The sequence below is a fragment of the Esox lucius genome, chromosome 19 (assembly GCF_011004845.1).
Source record: "Esox lucius isolate fEsoLuc1 chromosome 19, fEsoLuc1.pri, whole genome shotgun sequence".
NCBI classification, from domain to species: Eukaryota; Metazoa; Chordata; class Actinopteri; order Esociformes; family Esocidae; genus Esox; species Esox lucius.
In genome coordinates this window covers 42,900,809-42,923,736 of record NC_047587.1, presented here as the reverse complement: position 1 = coordinate 42,923,736, position 22,928 = coordinate 42,900,809, and the positions used below count along the sequence as shown (strand labels likewise).

The window sequence follows — 22,928 nt, the reverse complement described above, 5'->3', positions numbered from 1 at the left end:
CAACACCTATAAAATAACTCTATACACCAATAATAATAATAATCAATATATATATATTATTGATTATTATTGGCTCACATTCATGGAAATATTGAATATAAATAAAATGTATATATTATAGAATATTAAATACATTTACATTAAATAGATCAAACACATTCTGGTAGTTAGAGGCTATAAAGGTATATCTATATAGGTATAATGTAGGTATATAGGTATATAGGTATATAGGTTGTGGAGGTGTATCCAGGGGGCCCTGGTATGGATTGAGGCGGAGCCTAGGGGCCCTGGTATGGTATGTTATAATAAATTAGCTTAAATGTATAAAAAACTGTTTTTGCTCAGTTATTGTAGGATATTGTGTGTAGATTGATGAGGGGGGAAATTATTTGATACATTTTAGGATAAGGCTGTAATAAAACAAAATGTGTAAAAAGTGAAGGGATCTGAATACATTCCAGATTCACTGTATGCCCCCCTTAACAAGGACTCCTGGAACATTCCTTATTTTTTGGGGTTGTGGTATGTGGAAAAATTATTAATATTGACATTGTGTTTAAGAACAGTTTGCAAGCGCTTTTTGCAAGATTGTTTAATCTTTATCTGAAAGATATCAGTTCGTATGTGTAAATGGCATATACTCTGATAAATCAAAGGTATGTTTTTGTTTTTTTGGCCCATTATATTTCTCACTATATATCCTGTCTCAGGGTGAAGTCATCCGGAATACATTTTCACTGTTATGCTGATGATGAAGTTGTATATTTCAATGAAACATGGAGAAGCCCCAAATTAGCTACTTTGGAAGCATGAGTTTCAGATATTAGGAAGTGGATGACAAAGAACTTCTTACTTCTAAACTCAAGAAAAACAGAAATGCTTGTTTTAGGACCCAAGAAACAAAAGGTTTTGTTAGCAGATCTCACTGTGAACCTCGACTGCTGTATGATCGTATCCCAAAAATTGTAAGAAACCTCTGTGTTACCCTCGACCCTGACCTCTCCTTTGTTGAACATATAAAATATATCTCAAGAGTTGCATATTACCGTCTTCGGAACATAATTAGAAACTTTTAATCAAAAACTGATGCAGATAAACAAATCCATGTTTTTGTTACTTCTAGATTACATTTCTGCAATGCTCTATTATCCAGTTATCCTGATAAATCAATAAATAAACTTCAATTAGTGCTGAACACAGCTGCTAGAATCCTAACTAGAACAAAAGAATTTGAACACATTACTCCAGTACTAGCCTCTTTACACTGGCTGCCTGTTAGGGTTAGGGCTGATTTTAAGGTTTTATTCTTAATCTATAAAGCATTACATGGACTTGCTCCTACTTACCTCGCTAAAATGATCCAGCCATACATACCTACACGTAACCTTAGATCGCAAGATGCAGACCTTCTAATTGTACCTAGAATTTCTAAACAAACAGCCGGAGGCAGGGCTTTCTCTCATAGAGCTCCACTACTATGGAATGATCTGCCAATTATGGTTAGAAATTCAGACTTGGTGCAAACTTTCATGTGTCTACTAAAGACTCAACTCTTCAGCATGGTCTATGATTAGGTGTAGTCTGGCCCAGGGGTGTGATGGTGACCGGAAAGACTTGATACTGTCTACCCTAGCTGTCTTGCCAGGTTGGCTCTCATTGCCACTGGGATGCCCTCCCTCCAATGCCATTTGGGGGTGGAGTTATTGGCTTGTTGTTGTCTCCCCGTTGCGCCCATCATGCATTTTGGGTTGAACTGCTGGCCATACTCAGCCCTCATTTCAGGGTGGTTGCGATTGGTGGGTGTCCCTTTGGTTTGCTTGGCAATGTGGGTGGATTTACCTCTTGCCTGTTGGGCCCTGTCCGGGGCCTCCCCAGGATAGGGCCACAGTGTCTCTGCACCAGCCCCAAGGTTTTATGCTGCTATTTTATTGTGCCTGGGTAGGGTCAGTTCTCCTTTTCCACTAAGTTCATCCTTCAAGGATGTAAATCCTTGTAGATCTATGGAATGCACATTCTAAATTGTCCCTGTATCTTGCCCTGTTTAAACTAAGGAGTAACCAGGCTCAATAAACAAATACATGTGATTGATTGATTGAGATTGAACTTCTGTCTTTTTGATGTCACAACTGTGATCTGATTAAAATACACAAATTACAATTAATCTGAAAAGTGATGGGCCACCCTATCAACAAATCAAGACTTTTATTAGAAACAATGCAGTTGCTTCATCCATTTCTGATCTGATATACTAAAAAAATCCATACATTATTGAAGAATATACCTAACTTATTAATACCAGCTATGTTAAAAAATAATAATTATTCTGTGACAATGTTTTTAATATTCTTGCTCTATTGTAATTTCGAACCAAAGTAAGACTTGCTACATGCATGTGATTTGTCATATAGATTCATTTTACTGATAACATTTTCCTAGGAACTCAGTTGGTAAAGGTAAGATTTGAAAGCAAATTCATTTATTAATCATATATTGGCATTAACAAATACAGATGTATGGTAATTCTTTAATTCACTTAAAAAGGGCAAGGGTCACTGGACATGAACATGAACATGCAGAATAAACATGCAGAATATGAGTATATATTCACGAAAAAAGCAATCGAGTAGCAGCAGCAAAAAACATGTGAGCTAGCGTGGCAGAAAATTGGGGACTGAGACAATGCGTGAGTATTAATTGAAAAAACAAGAAAAGTCGCATCTCGAGTGTTCCACTCATTAAAAGTGTTTCTGGGGGTGTAATATCAAGTTCAGAGTTTATTTATCAAATGCACTGAATAACACAGCGACATTCTGAACAGTGACATTCTTGTGAAATGGCACACATCTACGTAATAAGAATTAAGAAATATATAAAGCAAAATATACATAAAAATTTTAACAGCTATTTTAAACAGATTAGGATGGGAAATATGGACAATATGGATAGAATTATTGAATATTATAAATACAATATGAGTGTAATATGCCTATGAATGGTACATACAAAAGAATATTCATTATATGTACATACAAAAACATATGGCCTGAGGGAATAAACTACGAGTCTGGATGTGCGTGCTCCAGTAGTGTCAACCAGATGGCAGCAGCGGTGTGAAAAGATTATAGCCTGCGTGGCTGTAGTCTTTGATGATGTTCCATGCTTTCCTACACGGAGGGGAGATGGCAGCTGATGATGCGTTCTGTAGAAGTGCAGCTGTAGAAATTGGTGAGAGTTTTTACAGACATGCCAAACTTCTTGTGTCTCCTCAGGGGGTATAGTTGCTTTTTGGTTCTTTTCACTGCCAAGCTCGCTTGCCTGGACCAAGTGAGGTCAACTATTTAAACAGATGCAGCTCAAAAGGCACAAAACATACTTGGCAGCAACTGAAGATGACAAAGAAATATACTTCAAACAGGAAAAGTATAATATCTGTACAAGCAATTGTGATGCTGTTTAGATGCCTCAAATTTCCAAAATGTTTTATAGATTTTTTTAAATTAATAAATCAAGCCGGATCCACAGGGGATCCACAGCATTGCATGCCTAGATAGAATATGTGCCCCTCCCCTGTTTGGTTTTCCCATTAAACACTGCAAATGGTATATGAATTAGATATGCACCCGACTAATAAAAATGCTGAAGCCGATCCTGAGATAAATGATTGATTGTGCAGAAATACGCTCAAACAGATAATCATCCGGGAATTATAAAACATCCAAGCGTGGTCTGATCACCCTCTCCCAATGGTGATTTTTGCAGAGTATTTGTGCTTCAATATGAACAGGCTCTTTGAGAAAAGGAAACGCCATGTCTGACACATTAGTTAGTTAGGCACTGGAGCAGGGGAAACTTGTTTATTACAGGAATTATGAGGATAGAGCAATTTATTGTTTTGACCCACTGATGACAAAAGTGGAAGATTTGGGTTAGGTAACTCTATTTGTAGCCTATTATTTATGTATAGGCACCTTTTCCATTTTAGACTATTCATGTATAAGCACCTTTTCCATTTAAGATGTTTTTTTATTACCATTGAAAACAATTCCAGCCCATCTGGCTTTTGCCAGAATGGCCAGATGGTCTGTCTGCCCATGAGCTACGTCAAACCGAGGAGGTATCTGCAGTCAGTTCAAGTTCTACTCTCATTCATACGGCGCCTTACTACGGTCATAATTTGGCTAGTGGTAGACATATCCTTTAGACACGTTCAAATAAACTAATCTTTTACAGTTTCGCGTTGTAAACCTACTAGTTTGGAGAAAGGGCTGGTGAGTGAAATCATACTTCGTATTAGTTTTTGTATGTTTGTTTGAAAACAGCAGTTTTCGAGGTATGGCTGCAGGTTGAAACATCTAACCCAGGAAAAGCCGACAGCACAGTGAAATCTATGACGTTAATATTTTTTTGTTCAGTTTTCAGATGAAGACCGATACCATGCATGCTGATAATGTTTAAAATTCAAGATGAGCCGATTAAAGTGTTTATGAAACGGAAGTGTTTATAAAACACGTTTACACTGTTTATAAAACAAGTTTCTTGCTCATAATTGGTATTTGTACTATACCATAGCCTATTGGCACTTGATAGACTAATTTTGTTATAAAGAATGTGTTGAATATTTTAATGTGACTACAGTACACTTTACATGGCACAGTACAATTTACGTGGTATTTTGACAGCAAGAGGACACGACCTTGCATAATGAAGTCAACAGGTTGCATTATCAGTCAATCTCTGAACTGTTGTTGGGCAGGAGTCCAAACAGAGGTTACTCCCTGACCATCAGTCTCACTGGCATAAACTGTACTATTGTCTTTGTTTACAGTTTGAGTTGCAAGCCTGTTGTCTAAAGGTAGGTCTGTATGTCAAATGTGGTTTACCTGTCCTGGTGACACCTGTCGGCTGTGACCTCCACAGAGAAAGGTCATGGAGAGGTGTATCTTTTGAGGGTCTTATGCGAGGAAATGAAGCCATTATAACCTAACTAGACACTTGTCATGCATTAGGCAGTACTTTAGATTAACTCACTTCATAACTTCTTCCATTGACTAAACTGCATTTAGGTTGCCTCTGAAAAGCTGACCCCATTTGAAGTACCACGTGGCCTGTAATTTAAACGCAGAGAAAAATTACATTTTTCATAAGGTAGCTAGATAGCCTAATACTTGCGTAAAGTTAATGAAATCGAAATAACTAGTAAAATAGGATCATTCTACTTTCGTTTCAGTTTGAACAAAGCAAGATTGCGGTTGGTTTGATCAATGGGGTTTGACCCAGTTATTCATTTAATATTGTTTTGTGATATAGGCCTTATTATTTTACGATCTTGTTATTATTATTATATTTACACATTTAGCTAACTTCAATAAAACATACTGTAGTCTGTTATCAAAATATGAATAGGCATACATTTTGCACGTTTATTCGTTGGTCTTATGCCTAAAATTCAAGTGCTACAACACTGCGACCTTTCCCCCAGTTTCCAGTGGCACCGTCATGTGATCACGGGAACCTAACTGGGGGAAGGGAAAGTGGCTGGTGAAACACAGCTGAATGAAAACACCACAGCGTCGCTGTTGGCTGCCGCAGGTATTCAAAAATATGTCCTTCTGGCGACTTTCATTCAAGCTTGGTTTTTCGCGCTCTAAAACCGCTAGAAAATACATTGATCTTTTACTTTTGTGGGGCAAGGTTGGATAATTTTTATTACGATAAATACCATCCAGCACAGAATGCATGATCACCCGCTGTCTTGTTAAGAATCATTCTGGTCCCAACTCGGAAGAGCAAGAAAGAGTTCTTCCTGCAGTTGCCATAGTTACCTGGGACCGTGACTGACCAATAGCCTATTTTCATGTTGTAGTGTCACTAAAAGTGAATGTGTTAGTTACTGAATTCACCTAAAATAATCTGACTATCAATATGAGTTTCCATTTTTGCCTCATTAATGACTGACATTGTAATCAAAAGGGATAACATTGGCTACCCAACTGCACGTGAATACTGCTAATGGGTGTCTTGAACTAGGGATAATTTGGCAAATTTTAAACTTGGATTTTAAACTTTATTTTTTAATTGAAAAAGCTTTTCATCCAACTGTTTTCTTTTTACATAGGATGGTCCTGCAATATACTTCATACATATTTTTAAAAATGTACTTAAAATTAAGGTTAAATCCATTTTGTGTATTATTATCCAAAACACAGGGCCATGTGACTTGGTCCAAATAATTGGAAGGCAGGAATTTTAGCTTCTGAGAAATAAATACTTCTTTCTTCTTGCTCAAAGTATAATTGGTCCATTGTAAGATGTGGCATAAACTTGCACAACCAGTTCAGAAATGGACAGTTTAGGGAAGTGTTAACTCTTTAATTCTAAAACTAAACATATCCTTAGCAAACAGGAACTTATCAATAGATAGTAATACTATCAACAAACCTTTAACCAACTATCTTCATAACATCTAGAGAATACTCTCAAAACAAAGTGTATAAACAGCTTCTCTTAACTGTGCAGCTTGTAAGGTGTTGTAAATGAGACCAGTTGTTATAGTAACACAAAACATTACTTTTTCAGTTTGAAACACCCCATGATTTATCTGTCAGGCTTGATAAGACAACTTCTCATGGCCCTTCGAGTTGCGCAGTTGCAGTCCAATCTGGGATAGAGCCCTGGTTGTGTCACAAAGTTTTGGCCAGGAGTCCTATAAGGGTGGTGCATATTGGGTCAGCACTATCTGTTTTTGGGGGAGGAATGCTGGCACAAATGTCAGTGTTGGGCTACGCTCTAGTGACTCCCTGTGGCTGGTTGGGTTCCTGTCAGCTAAGTAATGTGGTAAGTCAGAGGAATGTTAACCTCCTTGTGCATTGGGCCAGTTAACTGACAGTGTGACGAAGAAGTGTTGTTTGGTGGGGTAAATATCTGAGGAATATCTGTTTGAAACGTTTATGACAAACACCTTGAGACCAGTGGTCTCAGGCAGCACCTCCTAGGCAAATCCATTGATATTTCAGTCCCGGACAGCAGCTCTGAACTTTGGTTCAGGAGCCTGCCAATCTATGGAAAATGCACCAATGTCATTGAAGGTTCAACATGACCATATTGACTGAATGAAAGAATGTGCAGTGTGGCACAGCTGTGACAGTACCTAATCACAGCTAATCAATAAATACCTGGGTCATTATAAGTCTATAAGGAAATGTGAAAATAAATTCCATAGTACATCTTACATTTAGCTATCATACTGCAAATGAACTGGCACGCTTAGATTTATGTCCTCATTATCATGTCATTGTGTTGGCTTATGAGTTGGTTTCTAGGGCCTCAGGTGTATTCATAGAATACTTTATAAAATTAGATAGTGTTCTGTCTTTCAAATGAGTTGTGCGTTTAGGTCTCTGATTTCAGAAAGTCTTCATCTAGTAGTCTGTCTTTTTTTGATGATCCTTTAGGGTTTATTCAATATGGTTCTGTGGGGATCCTTTAAGGCCAAGGAACAATTTATAAAAAGGGTATTTCAGATAACAAATTTTTTAATGGTTGCTCAAATAACTATTTGAAGAACATTATCCCCTCCAAAGTCAACCCCAAAATGTTATATAGAAGGTCAATTACTGCCTTATAGTTTACGTATCCTTGCCATTATTGACAGAGAGTGAGTGAGACCTGAAATTATAGTGTAGCATAGTCAGCAATATGCCATGGAAATAGCTTCTCACTGTTTAATCCAATAAGCATAGCCTTCTTCCATTCAGTGGTCTTTGGGCTTACTTCCTTGGTAATTGGTCTGATTTGTTTAGTAGGAGAATTTGGCTGACTAGTAAAGGATCGTGATTAAGTGCCAATGCATTTTCAATGGTCTGGGTTTTTTGAACTACTGAATTAGATAGTCCAGACTTGTCTGGCAATGTTGTCTTGAGATAAAATCTGAGTGTTGTTTAATTCACCAAATGGAGCTCTTATATTTTTGTCTTATTTGGCATTCAGCATTTTTTATTTACATGGTCTATATCATACAACTAATGGACAATATGGGGACATAAAATGGATACAACATATAAATTGATGAGAAACTGACCTCAAGACTTCATCATATTCTTAATGTAGTGACTAAGGTCTTGTAAAAGAGGTATTCTTGTCAATGGGAATTCCTGGTTAAATAAATGTCGATGAAACAGAACCCTTCTTGTCTTCCTTAGTGACCCTGTGCGGCAACTGCAGCCACCATGGCAGAAGCTCACCAGGCTGTGGCCTTCCAGTTTACCGTCGGGCCCGATGGCATCGACATGCAGTTATGCCATGAGGCCCTGCGCCAGATCTACCTATCGGGCAAGCACTCCTGGAAGAAGAGGTTCATACGCTTCAAGGTGAGAGGGTACATGTCACTATTATTGTTGTTTACTATCATCCTGTCTACAAATGATCTCCCCGTGATGTTCAATGTGCCGTGTTGGGTCAAGTAATATATATATTGCTTTGCTGCATGACCATATCTTTATATTAGTTGCTCAAGTATTTTTGGGGAATTGATAAGCAGAAATGTGCCACTCGTCCTGCTACATCCAAGGAACAGTTAAAATTGAACTAGTGAAACGAATGCTAATTCTGATCTTTTACCCAAAAGTTGTGTTTTGGCTAATCGGAATAGATCTTTTGTGAGTAATTAGTCAGACGATCAGAATTGGGCTCAGTTCTTGTGGGTGGGGTCAGTTTTAATTAATACATTTTAATCAGCCAGTCAATCCAGGAAGAATACTGACACTATACATTTTATATTTTTTCAGAGATCTCTCATTAACACTAGAACCACCAGCCCTTTTTGACTCCCAGTAACCGCCAGAGGCAACCCCCGTTTGGCGTCATTAGTATACGAATCGTCCCTGTTAGCATGGACATTCTCCTCCGCAGCATCACCATCCATCCAGAGCATTAGTTCATCTACTGTGTTGATGAACATATGTCTAAAAAATAGAATAGTCTAAAAAATAATGAATTAAAGAATTTGTTTGTTTTAAATGGTATAATGAATTACAAAAATACAAGAATGTGTATGTATTGAAGGTCTCATCATACAAAAAAATTACTAAAAAGAATACATAGTAAAAAAAGAGGTCTGAAATGAATAGGTTGTGAACGGTGTGTCTTTGCATGTCTCTCCCACTGGTTTTAGTGGGGCTATCGAGTTGATTTCAACACCAGCGCATAGCTCTAGTCTTCTAGATTTCTAGCATATAGAAAAATAATTTAGTTTTCCAATCTGTCCATTTTCAGAAGCCCATAGCTTAGTACCCTCTGGCTCGCTTTTCATAAGTCTTTGTACACTTGCAGACAGATGAGGCCTGAAGAGCCTCAAACATTATTGAACCTGTACACCATACGGTGGCACTGTAGCACACAGTCGAATATTAACATAGAGTCATGCAACCAAGTTCCACATATACCCCTCTCAGGAGTTCATAAAATCTGCCATTTTAGATTTTCCACCATTTTCATTTTTGTGAAAAAATTCCATCTCCTCCGAGATCGTTGAATGGATTTCCATGCCGTTTGGTGGGACCTGGGGGACAATTATCTTAGAAAAGTAAATAAGGATAGTTGATATCTCAAACAATATGGCCACAATCAGCGAATAAAATTCAGATGGGCAGGGCCATAAATCCCCATGTGAATGTCCGGCAGCTATGAAATGAATCATACCCATAAATATCTCAACCAGGAATAGACAGCAGTAGTCAAGTACATAAAGACCTTAAGGGGGCACTATAAACATCACCAATGCTTTGTGTTATTTAGTTGTAAAAAAAGACTTAAATGACATGTCCTCCGAGACCGCTCCAACGAATTGGCATGCCATTTGTTATGAAGGATCTATGGACAACGACCTTTAAAAGTTCTATAAAGAGAGTTCAGCTAAGTGGCTAATGCTATATGGCTAATGCAATGTATCTTACGCAATGTCGCTCATGCTAGCTAGCTAACGCAAGTTGGCTACCATCTTTGACACTTTGCACCTATACACATTATAATGGCTTTTAAGCAGCTATACATGTCACAGATATTCACCAATATTCTGCCATATACAGTGGATATAAAAAGTCTACACACCCTTGTTAAAATGCCAGGTTCTTGTGATTGAAAATGAATGAGACAAAGATAAATCATATCAGAACTTTTTCCACCTTTAATATGACTTATAACGTGAACAATTCAATTGAAATACAAACTGAAATTGTTGAAAAAATAAAATAAAAATGGTTGCATAAGTGTGCACACCCTTAAACTAATACCTTGTTGAAGCACCCTTTGATTTTATTACAGCACTCAATCTTTTTGGGTAGGAGTCTATTAGCATGGCACATCTTGACGTGGCAATATTTGCCCACTCTTCTTTGCAAAAGCGCTTCAAATCTGTCAGATTGTGAGGACATCTCCTCCATCAGATCACCCCACATATATTCAGTTGGATTCAGGTCTGGGCTCTGGCTGGGCCATTCCAAAACATTAATCTTCTTCTGGTGAAGCCATGCTTTTGTGGATTTGGATGTGTGCTTTGGGTCGTTGTTGTGCTGAAAGGTGAACTTCATCTTCAGCTTTCTAACGGACGCCTGAAAGTTTTGTGCAAAAATTGCCTGGTATGTGGAACACAATTCCCCCCACTCTGACTAAGGCCACAGTTCCAGCTGAAGAAAAACAGACCCAAAGCATGATGCTGCCACCACTATGCTTAGCTGTGGGTATGGTGTTCTTTGTTTTTGCGCCAAACATACCTTTTGGAATTATGTCCAAAAAGCTTAACCTTGGTTTCATTAGACCACAACACATTTTCCCACATGCTTTTGGGAGACTTGATGTTTGTTTTTGCAAACTTCAGCCAGGCTTGGATGTTTTTCTCTTGCCACCCTACCCCATAGTCCATTCATATGAAACATACGGTTGTTGTCACATGTAGCACACAGACAGTACATGCCAAAAATTCTTGCAGTTCCTTTAATATTGCTGTAGGCCTCTTGGAAGCCTCCCTGACCAGTTTTCGTCTCGTGTTTTCATCAATTTTGGAGGGACGTCCAGTTCTTGGTAATGTCTCTGTTGTGCCATTTTTCTCCACTTGATGATGACTGTCTTCACTGTGTTCCATGGTATATCTAATGTTTTGGAAATTCAATTTTGTACCCTTCTCCTGACTGATATTTTTCAACAATGAGATCACTCTGATGCTTTGGAAGCTCTCTGCGAACCATGGCTTTTGCTCTGAGATGCAACTAAGAAAAAGAACAGCTGAACTTTATTTGTGATTAATCAGAGTCACTTAAAATGATGGCAGGTGTGTAATGAGTTCTATTTAACTAGAGTTTGAATGTGATTGGTTAATTCTGAACACAGCCCCATCCCCAGTTATAAGAGGGTGTGCACACTTATGTATCCAGGTTATTGTAAGGTTTTTTCCCCCTTGAAGATTTCACTTTGTTTTTCAATTGAATTGTTCACATTATAGGTGACATTAAATGTGGAAAAGATTGTGACATGATTTATCTTTGTCTCTTTTACAAACCTGTGTGTAGACTTTTTATATCCACTGTAAGGTAGACACATGACATTTTCTGTAGAAGTTAATCAGTTTGATTAGAAGTTATTTTACTTAATGTAAACCATCTCCACTTTCTCCACCCCCTCTCCCGGACACACACCCCCGAGATTCTTTCTCTTTACACACTCACATAAAAACACATTCTTGTCTATTGAAACACCAATACACCACCGCATACACAACCCCACATACCACACACAAACCTCTCCACATACAAACAGATCTGAAAATTACTGGGGATGTCAATCAGTTCATGGTGTGTCTTAGACCAGGCCCGGCACTAGAACAAACGCGATGGAAGGGCATTTCATTGTCATGGACGGACACGTTTTTCCTACTTAACAAAGGAGGATAGTAACTTTAGCATATTTTTAGCACGCATGGCTTACTGAGGCTATATAATAGCAAATATACAAAGCTGTCAATCAAATTTGAAAGCTTTTAGTAACTGCAGGAGTTACACATTATTTGTATCTTAGTGATCATGTCACTTAATAAAGCACATCTTCGATCGCATTTGCAGATGAAGGCAAAAGAGCTACATTCCCAGCAGCAATTAGTTAAGTACAGTATTGGGAATCATCTTACCCAAACTATATTTGGAGGGCAAAGCATTCTCGCTTGGGGGACATTGCCCCTCTTGCCTCCGAGTTTGACACTTGATTTTCACCATTTCCTCTTTTTCCTGACCCTCCCAAACACATTCTCCTCTCCCACAACATACTCTCCTCTCCACACTATTACAAAAAATTATTTACGCTCCTCTACGCAAACACAAATTCTCTCTTCTCTCCACACAAATATTCCTCCACCATTATCCTCTCACACCCTTCTTCTACAGTCTCTTCTCGCTTTACACACTAATATCTCAAATAAATAAACACATGCATATTTTCCACTCATTTAACATACAGATATTCTTCTTTTTCTACACGTGAACCACACTCCTCCCCCACATACACTATGTCCTGTATCTGTGAACACAACAAAGGCATTGTCCACTCTATAAACACATGGCCTCTTCAATGTTTTAGGGGTTTAGTTTTAATTTCCTTTTCTTTGGTTGGACAGCCTGACTGTAGCATCTTTGGGGATTTTATATTTACATTAATTTGATCTCTAGTGGAAGCATGTAGGGAGATACTTCCTGTGCCCCACTTGGCCCCCTGAAGTATTGCTTGCTGCTTTAATTATTATTATTAAACTTTTGGCAAATATTAGTAATTTTTTACTAATTCCTGTGAGATAAAATGTCATGAATGTGCCCAAATGTATATGGTAGTAAAGGGCCAAGGGCCTCAACTTCTGATGCAGTGGCATACAATTCGGCCTCACGGTGGTGCTGTCACAAGCCTCTAAAGTCGCACTTTTTGCAAGCCCCCACTTGAGACCTAGAGTCTTTAAAATGGATATATACAGGTGCTGGTCATAAAATTAGAATATCATCAAAAAGTTGATTTATTTCAGTAATTCCATTCAAAAAGTGAAACTTGTATATTATATTCATTCATTACACACAGACTGATATATTTCAAATGTATATTTATTTTAATTGTGATAATTATAACTGACAACTTATGAAAACCCCAAATTCAGTATCTCAGAAAATTAGAATATTACCTAAGACCAATACAAAAAAAATATTTTTAGAAATGTTGGCCAACTGAAAAGTATGAACATGAAAAGTATGAGCATGTACAGCACTCAATACTTAATTGGGGCTCCTTTTGCCTGAATTACTGCAGCAATGCGGCGTGGCATGGAGTCGATCAGTCTGTGGCACTGCTCAGGTGTTATGAGAGCCCATGTTGCTCTGAGCCTTCAGCTCTTCTGCATTGTTGGGTCTGGCGTATCGCATCTTCCTCTTCACAATACCCCATAGATTTTCTATAGGGTTAAGGTCAGGCGAGTTTGCTGGCCAATTAAGAACAGGGATACCATGGTCCTTAAACCAGGCACTGGTAGCTTTGGCACTGTGCGCAGGTGCGAAGTCCTGTTGGAAAATGAAATCTGCATCTCCATAAAGTTGGTCAGCAGCAGGAAGCATGAAGTGCTCTAAAACTTCCTGATAGATGGCTGCGTTGACCTTGGACCTCAGAAAACACAGTGGACCAACACCAGTTGATGACATGGCACCCCAAACCATCACTGACTGTGGAAACTTTACACTGGACTTCAAGCAATGTGGATTCTGTGCCTCTTCTCTCTTCCTCCAGACTCTGGGACCTTGATTTCCAAAGGAATTGCCTCATCAGAGAACATAACTCAGCAGCAGTCCTTTTTGTCTTTAGCCCAGGCGAGACGCTTCTGACGCTGTGTCTTGTTCAAGAGTGGCTTGACACAAGGAATGCGACAGCTGAAACCAAATCAATCAATCAATCAAAATTTATTTATAAAGCGCCTTTTACAACAGCAGTTGTCACAAAGTGCTTTACAGAGACACCCGGCCTTAAACCCCAAGGAGCAAACAACAGTAGTGTTGAATTTCAGTGGCTAGGAAAAACTCCCTAAGAAGGTCGAATTTTAGGAAGAAACCTAGAGAGGACCCAGGCTCAGAGGGGTGACCAGTCCTCTTCTGGCTGTGCCGGGTGAGATATTAAGAGTCCAATTGGAATAATAAATAAATTTCTCTTGGCTAAATCCAGAGTATATTTGATTTTAGACTAGGTCAGAAGTATGACCAGGTGGACAAGGACAGGAACAGCAACGGTCCCCCCAAACCAGGTAATCCGCAGGTGTGGACCAGGACCTCATCTCCTTCTAAAATTTAAAATTGGAGGAAACTGAGAAAAGTTAGTAGTACATCCCTCATGTCCCCCAGCACAATAATATAGCAGCGTAACACCTTGGAAACTGAGACGGGGGGGTCCGGTGACACTGTGGCCCTACCCGGGGGAGGCCCCGGACAGGGCCCAACAGGCAGGAAATCAATCCAACCACATTGCCAGGCATCAACCAAAGGGACACCCACCAACCGCAACCCCCCTGAATGAGGGCCGAGTATTGCTAGGAGCGTACAGCCCAACTGCACAAGTGCGCAATTGAGAACCAACAACAAGCCAGTGACTCTTCCCCCGAAGGGCATTGGAGGGAGGGCATCCCAGTGGCGACGAGAGCCCACCTGGCAAGACAGCAAGGGTGGACAGTATCAAGCCTACTGGTCACCTTCACGCCCCCGGGCCAGGCTACACCTAATTATAAACCGTGCTGTAGAGATGAGTTTTTAGTAGACACTTGAAAGTTTGCACTGAGTTTGCATTTCTAACCTTAATTGGCAGATCATTCCACAGGAGTGGAGCTCTATGAGAAAAGGCCCTGCCGCCAATTGTTTGTTTAGAAATTCTAGGTACAATTAAAAGGCCTGCGTCTTGCGATCTAAGGTTACGTGTAGGTATATATGGCTGGAGCATTTCAGCAAGGTAAGTAGGAGCAAGTCCATGTATTGATTTATAGGTTAAGAGTAAAACCTTAAAATCAGCCCTAACCCTAACAGGCAGCCAATGTAAGGATGCCAGGACAGGAGTAATGTGTTCAAATTTTTTTGTTCTAGTTAGGATTCTAGCAGCTGTGTGCAGCACTAATTGAAGTTTATTTATTAATTTGTCTGGATAACCAGAGATAAGAGCATTGCAGTAATCTAATCTAGAAGTAACGAAAGCATGGATTAATTTTTCTGCATCAGTTTTTGATAGGAAGTTTCTAATTTTTGCGATGTTTCGAAGATGAAAATAAGCAACTCTTGAGACATATTTTATATGTTCTTCAAAGGAGAGGTCAGGGTCAAGGGTAACGCCAAGGTTTTTTACAGTTTTTTGGGATACGACCATGCAGCCGTCGAGGTTCACAGTGAGATCTGCTAACAACGCTATTTGTTTTTTGGGTCCTAAAAGGAGCATTTCTGTTTTATTTGAGTTTAAGAGCAAGAAATTCTCTGTCATCCACTTCCTAATATCTGAAACGCATGCTTCCAAAATAGCTAATTTAGGGGCTTCTCCATGCTTCATTGAAATATATAACTGTGTGTCATCAGCATAACAGTGAAAGTTAATATTGTGATTTCGGATTACATCGCCCAGAGGGAGCATGTATAGTGAGAAAAGTAATGGGCCCAGAACCGAGCCTTGAGGAACTCCAAAGCATACCTTTGACTTGTCAGAGGATATGCCATCCACACTAACGAACTGATATCTTTCAGATAAATAAGATTTAAACCAGGCTAGAACATGTCCACGTAGCCCAATATTGGTTTCCAGTCTCTCTAAGAGAAGGGAGTGATCAATAGTGTCAAAAGCAGCACTAAGATCAAGAAGCAACAGGACGGATGCGGAACCTTTGTCTGAGGCCATTAGAAGGTCATTTGTTACCTTCACGAGTGCAGTCTCAGTACTATGATGGGATCTAAAACCAGACTGGAATATTTCATAAATGTTTTTTGTCTTTAGGAAGGCATTCAGTTGTTGGGAAACACATTTTTCTAAGATTTTTGAGAGGAACGGGAGGTTCGATATTGGCCTATAATTGTTTAATATGTCGGGATCTAGATTAGATTTTTTTAGAAGAGGCTTAATTTCCGCAATTTTTAGTGAGTTTGGTACGCATCCGGAGGAAAGGGAGCAATTTATTATGTTCAGCATTGGCTGACCTAGCACAGGAAATAACTCCTTAAGTAATTTTGTAGGAATCGGGTCTAGCTGAGAGTTTGTGGGTTTAGAACTCATTACAAATTTTGTAAATGTGTCGAGCGATACGGTTTCAAAAAACTCAAGTGTCCCCATTGACACCTGATCAGGGAGGCACCGGAAATTTTCCGGACAACCGAGATTTTTAGGACCATAACTATTTAGGGATTCAGTTATTTGTTTTCTAATGGTGACGATCTTTTCATCAAAGTAGTTCATGTATTCATTACAACTAAAGTGAAGACCCACTTCACATGCTAAGCTTTGCTTTTTTGTTAACTTTGCAACTGTATCAAAGAGAAATTTTGGATTGTTTTTGTTCGCCTCAATCAGGTTGGAGAAATAAGCTGATCGAGCAGACGTGAGTGATTTTCGGTATTGTACTGTACTGTCTATCCAGGCTAGTCTAAATACTTCCAACTTGGTGGAGCGCCACTTTCGCTCCAATTTTCTGGAGGCTTGCTTAAGTGCTCTAGTATTGTCGGTGTACCAAGGAGCAAGTTTCTTGTTGCGTATTTCTTTAGTTTTTAGTGGTGCAACTATGTCTAATGTATTTCGCAGTATTGAGTTTAGATCCTCGATTTGATCGTTTACAGATTTATTTACTCTGTCATTTAAGAGCGAACTAGTAAGAATATCAAGGAATTTATTTGTAATCCGAGAATTTATAGTACGGCTTTTGAAACTCATTGTTTGGGGGGCAAGTGAATTTCTTGTTTTAACGGTAAATGTAATAAGACAGTGATCCGATAATCCAGGATTTTGGGGGTAAATTATTAGATCTACAATATCTATTTCTCGTGACAGGACTAAATCTAAGGTATGATTGTGGCAATGTGTTGGACCTGAGACATGTTGGATGAAACCCATTGAGTCGATTATGGCTTGAAAGGCTTTTTGAAGAGGATCATGGGGGTTTTCCATATGGATATTGAAATCGCCAAAAATTAGAATACTATCTGCCATGACTACAAGGTTAGACAAGAATTCTGGAAACTCATTGAGGAACAATGTGTATGGCCCGGGGGGCCTATAAATAGTAGCTATGTAAAATGATTTATCGGCCTGGTTAACTTTCATGAGTAAAACTTCGAAAGAATGAAACTCTGTGATATGTTTGCGAGTAAGTTTATATTTACTGTCATAAATATTAGCGACACCCCCTCCTTTTCGGGATGCACGAGGGATATGATCACTAGTATAGCCAGGAGGAGAGGCCTCATTTAAGGCAGTGAATTCTTTAGGCTTTAGCCACGTTTCACATAAACCAATAGCATCTAGTTTATGATCAGAGATTAATTCATTTACCGCAACTGCCTTTGGAGCAAGAGATCTAATATTTAGGAGTCCCATTTTGAGATGCGAAGTGATACAATTATTTTTATTTTTGACCGAGGTGGAGGAAGGCTTTATCTTAATAAGGTTGTTTTTGTTAGCACTACCTTGTTTAACTTTTCTCAGCCTGGAACGAGTCACAGTGGCAATAGGTAAAGCTGTACTAACTACTCTGGCTATGCTATTGACAGACTCCACTATGCTAGCAGGCTGGCTAACAGCCTGCAGCCTGACCTGCACCCTATCTCATGTTAAAGCTATAGGAGTGAGACTCCTGTCAATGTTCCTAGACAAAAGAAGAGCACCACTCCAGCTAGGATGGAGTCCGTCACTCCTCAGCAGATCAGGCCTGGCCCTATTTCTGGGAGAGTCCCAAAAAGAAGGCCAGTTATCTACAAACTCTACCTCCTGCGACGGGCAGAACTCCGTTTTCAGCCAGCGATTGAGTTGCGCAAGTCTACTGTAGAGCTCGTCACCACCCCTAGCTGGGAGGGGGCCAGAGACAATTACTCGATGCCGACACATCTTTCTAGCTAGTTTACACACTGATGCTATGTTCTGCTTCGTAACCTCTGACTGTTTCATCCTAACATCGTTGGTGCCAACGTGGATAACAATATCTCTGTACTCTCTATACTTGCCAGTTTTAGACTTCGCTAGCACCAACCCCAGATTTGCGGCTACGTCGGTGGCTCTGCCCCCCGGTAAACAATGTACGATCGCCGGCTGATTCTTTAGTCTAATACTGCGTGTGATGGAATCGCCAATGACTAAAGTTTTCAGTTTTTCAAGTCCACCCATGTCTTGCATATTTCTGTGCTTGGTGGTTCTTGAAGCACTGACTCCAGCTGCAGTCCACTCTTTGTGAATCTCCCCCACATTTTTGAATGGGTTTTGTTTCACAATCCTCTCCAGGGTGCGGTTATCCCTATTGCTTGTACACTTTTTTCTACCACATATTTTCCTTCCCTTCGCCTCTCTATTAATGTGCTTGTAGCTCTGTGAACAGCCAGCCTCTTTAGCTATGACCTTTTGTGTCTTGCCCTCCTTGTCAATGGTCGTCTTTTGGACATGTCAAGTCAGCAGTCTTCCCCACGATTGTGTTGCTTACAGAAATAGACTGAGAGACCATTTAAAGGCCTTTGCAGGTGTTGTGGGTTAATTAGCTTATTAGTGTGTAATGAATGAATATAATATACAAGTTTCACTTTTTGAATGGAATTACTGAAATAAATCAACTTTTTGATGATATTCTAATTTTATGACCAGCACCTGTAGGTCTGTCTCCAAAAAACATGGAGACTGTTTCCTCACATGAAATGTATTTGCAATTGGGATCCAATAGCTTATGAATTAGTGTAAAACGCAATAAACGTCAACAATGTTAGGAAATTCTCCAAAGATCAGAAGTATAATTCAGAAACATGAAACTTTCTCAAGATGTTAAACACTTGTTGTCTAAGACATTGCTATTGTTTTATCAAGCTAAACTGTTTCCCAGTCAAAATAAATGGAATTATGAAGCCAGCCACACTCCCGCACAGTAGGTGGTGACATATATCTAAACATGAATTGTGGTCCGCCAGGATAGCATTGAAGAAGAAGTCACTGAATTAGCCAGGAGCTAGCTAGCAAGCTCAACGCCGTATGAGATGCTTATAAGGATAGGGTCACCATTTCACTTAAAATGGACACATTCTGCTAAGGCAAGTAACATATTTCACCCATTCTTGGGAATTGGGGCAAATTATGTCCTACAATTTATTTTTATATTATTATTTATCAAAACAAATTAAATTTTATTGGGGTGATTTTTGTTTTTGTAAGGATCTGTGTATATAAAATAAATATGATTTATTAAATGTTTTGGTCAGATAGAATTTTTTTCAACTTGTAAACTTCACCTGTGCCAGAAAACACCCTTGTCCCAGACAAGATTTCACAACTTCAAACAATTAAACCAGAAAAGGAACCAGACCAATGTAGTTCAGCTGGCTTGTGAAAAGAAGTGATGAATGTTATTGCCCCCACTGGATTTGAACCTAGGTCTCTCACAACGGGTTGTGTCTTTAACCACTACACCACAGAGTTATACGCTTGGTGTCGGTATAGCGTCTCGACATTAGATCATTTTTGTCATGTCATGCATTAACATCACGCCATGTTTGAATGTTTCGCTAGACTCCATTAAACGTTTCTGATTAAGTTTACATCCACCACAAATACCATATGTATGGCATTTACCACTGGATGTTTTAACAACTTATTAGCCAGTTATAGGCTTACTAATATCTACAAACTTACTAATTTGAAAGCGTTAATTTTTCTTTCATTTGTGAATGACATTGATACAATAACTATCAACATACGTGACAATAACTGACTTTTTCATTAAGTGAATAGACGAGAGAATCACGGAAACCCCTACTCTTTTTTACTGCCTGAGGTTTTGTGATCTAGCCTGTATTACCCCAAAAAGCATGCACGGATGTGTACATCGAAAACCCACCAGAAATAGTCGCAATATAACAGTAAACAGTTTTATTTTAGGCTTACTATAACATAGATAATGAAGGTTGTTGCCAGTGTTTGTCTATCCTGATCCAAAAAGCATGCACGGATGCCTACTTCGAAAATGCACAAGAAATAATCACAAAAACAGTTTTATTTTTCGGCTTACTATAACATAGCTACATAGCCAGCGACATTTTTGTCTATCCTGAACAAATTATAATGCATTATTTGTTTTGAATGTGACGAGACTCGACGCGGAGCCTCCAGTTTGGTAGTCAGCGTCTCTAACCACTACACTATTTAACAAGGGTTGGTCCGGCAAAAACATGGCTGCCACTCACTAATGAGCATGGCTGTGGTTTTGCATATATATGCACAAAACTCCTACACTCATTGATTTCACAATTTTGCTTGTTAAATATTTTGACAACCACAAAACAACGAAAATGAGTGGATGCAATTATCAGTCCACCACACATTGGAGCTATTAAAGCGTGACACTAACCCCATTTGTGTTGAAATCTTGAAAATAGATACAACTGTCAAAATGTTCCCAAGGAACCTATTTTCAATTAAGACCCATTATTTCTTACTTAATGTTTCTTTGGCAATTCTGAATTTTTTAACAACTCTTTAAATGCTACATCTGTAGTTTCAAATGACTGATTTAAGTGTGATTACATTTGTTATACGTTATCAGGGTTGTGAGTTTAGTTTATAAAAGAATATTTTGTTTCCATATGGCCACTTGGGGTTACTTGTAAAATGGAAAGACCATGCAAACCATAGTATTTTCAACTATGGACATCAGTTGGATATGTACTATTTAAAATAATGTGCAATCTGGCTAGTAATATCTGAATGCTGAAACCCTATAAATGCTGCTTGCAGCTTTAATTGCATTCTGTTTTTATTTTCCAACTTTTTTGGAAACAGGTTGTTTGGGATCTTGTCGTGCTCTATGCTCTCCCTGACTCTAAGCAATACGGCATGAGGGGAGCAATACGGCACCAATGCAAGTTCTTGAGTACAATATAACGCAAGGTGCCTGGATACAAGCCTTTAACTGTGGTTTATTGGCCAAAACAATTCTAATTTTGAAAACATGTTTCCTACAACTTTCAGGCAATCAGCATTCAGGGTAAAACCACCTGGTTTGTAATGCAGTTTTTGATCCCACATGTTTTTCTCTCTCTATAGAACGGGATTATGACTGGAGTGTACCCGGGCAGCCCATCTGGGTTTCTGGTGGTGGTGGTGAGTTACATGTCAGTCAACAAATACGCACAGCTAGACCCCTCCCTGGGATTCATCACCAAACTGGGAAACTACATACCCATCAGGTAAATGAACTATTTAGAATTGCACAGCCAACTGATGCTCACCCTCCCAGGCATCTAAAGGCAGATTCCCTTTAGGTAACATTCTCTAAAACATGTTAAAGCAGAACATCTAAGCAATCTTTGACTGACTGGGCCTTTCTGGGAGTTGCTATGCCAAACAACTTGGTCTTGTATTCTGAACGGTAGGTACAGTCTGCAAAACTTGAAACCTGAATTGTGCTGGAAGCAGTTGTCAGTGAGTGGGATCACTCAGGCCAACACCAGCTTTTCGTGTCATTGCATAATCTGACATTGATTGCCACATGCTTTAGTTCCTATGTTTTCTATATACACAAGCACATGAGTAGGGTTGTTAACCACTTTGAGAAAGAGACCTGTCCTACCATTTCACAACCATGTACTGTGACATTCTATGACATCACCATTGCTCAGAACTGAGTCCATTAGTCCAAATGTATTGTAAAACTAATGGTATGGTTCACCCATACTGTTGACATTTCCATTTTCACAAAATTCTCATTCATTTAGCTCCTAAACTTTGTGCTTGCGTACTATCACAAAATGTGATGTCTCAATGCTAAAAAGAAAATGATTAGCAGATTGATCTCTGTAGTTCTTTAACAACCAGTTATTTGAAAAATGGTGTCCTATGATTGAAAGCAACATACATATACGGAAAAAAAATATGTATTTACACCATTAAGACATTTTCCACAGACGTTTTTCTCAGAATAAGTGCTTCATTTTCTTTTTTTTGCTTTCCCTTGTTTCTTGAATGTTTGCATGTAGGTGGCTTGCTTCTAATTCTGAACAACAATAATAATATTTTTCACTTGGGCTATCATACGATTAAAACAATTATTTGTGATTAATCACATAATATTCTGTAATTAATTGAGATTAATTAAAATTTTAGGAAGCATTTAAACTTGACACAGAATACACATAAAAAAAACTGTTAAAGACATACTCTTTTTTTCAACTGTAGAAACTACATGATTTGGGATTTAGTAAGTGTAGGCAAAGTCATTAGATAGGCAAGGTGGCTAGTGATGTTTACAAACATTAGTCAGAATAAATCTCTAATTTATACAGCTGTAAGCAATCAAGGGGATGGAAGAGGATTCAAGTGCAGAGCGCACTTTCTTTATTACGGTGAACAATGGGCAATGCAGAAATAGTAGTGTTCAAGCAGGGTCATAGACAGCAAGCAATGGCACAGGTAGGGTGAGGCATCAACAAGGTGGCGGACAGGCAGGAATCAGACACAGGCGAGTATGGTGGAACCAGGCAAAGGTACTGGAGGGGCAAAGGCTAAAGACTTAGTCGATGAGAACTTCCAAAGCAAGGGTTGTAGTCGGGTGGATTGCACAGAGTGTCTCTGGATCAGTTGGAGAAAAAGAAAGGCAAAGCTGGCTTTCTCATTTGATGGATTTTTGGACACATTTTTGGACACATTTCTGACAAATTTGA

The 22,928-nt window shown here is 39.0% G+C and overlaps 1 protein-coding gene across 2 annotated transcripts in view; it reads left to right on the top strand.

The window, feature by feature from the left end:
• The first annotated feature begins 4,129 nt into the window (after positions 1-4,129).
• Positions 4,130-22,928, top strand: part of cpt1ab (carnitine palmitoyltransferase 1Ab (liver)) — a 75,914-nt gene continuing 57,115 nt past the window's right edge. For both annotated transcript variants that reach the window (XM_013139108.3, XM_020040452.2), the window contains exons 1-3: positions 4,130-4,268; positions 8,199-8,366; positions 21,313-21,455. In XM_013139108.3, the coding sequence (XP_012994562.2) occupies positions 8,226-8,366; positions 21,313-21,455 (284 nt within the window). In that variant the 5' untranslated portion in view covers positions 4,130-4,268; positions 8,199-8,225. The remainder of the gene's footprint in view (positions 4,269-8,198; positions 8,367-21,312; positions 21,456-22,928) is intronic.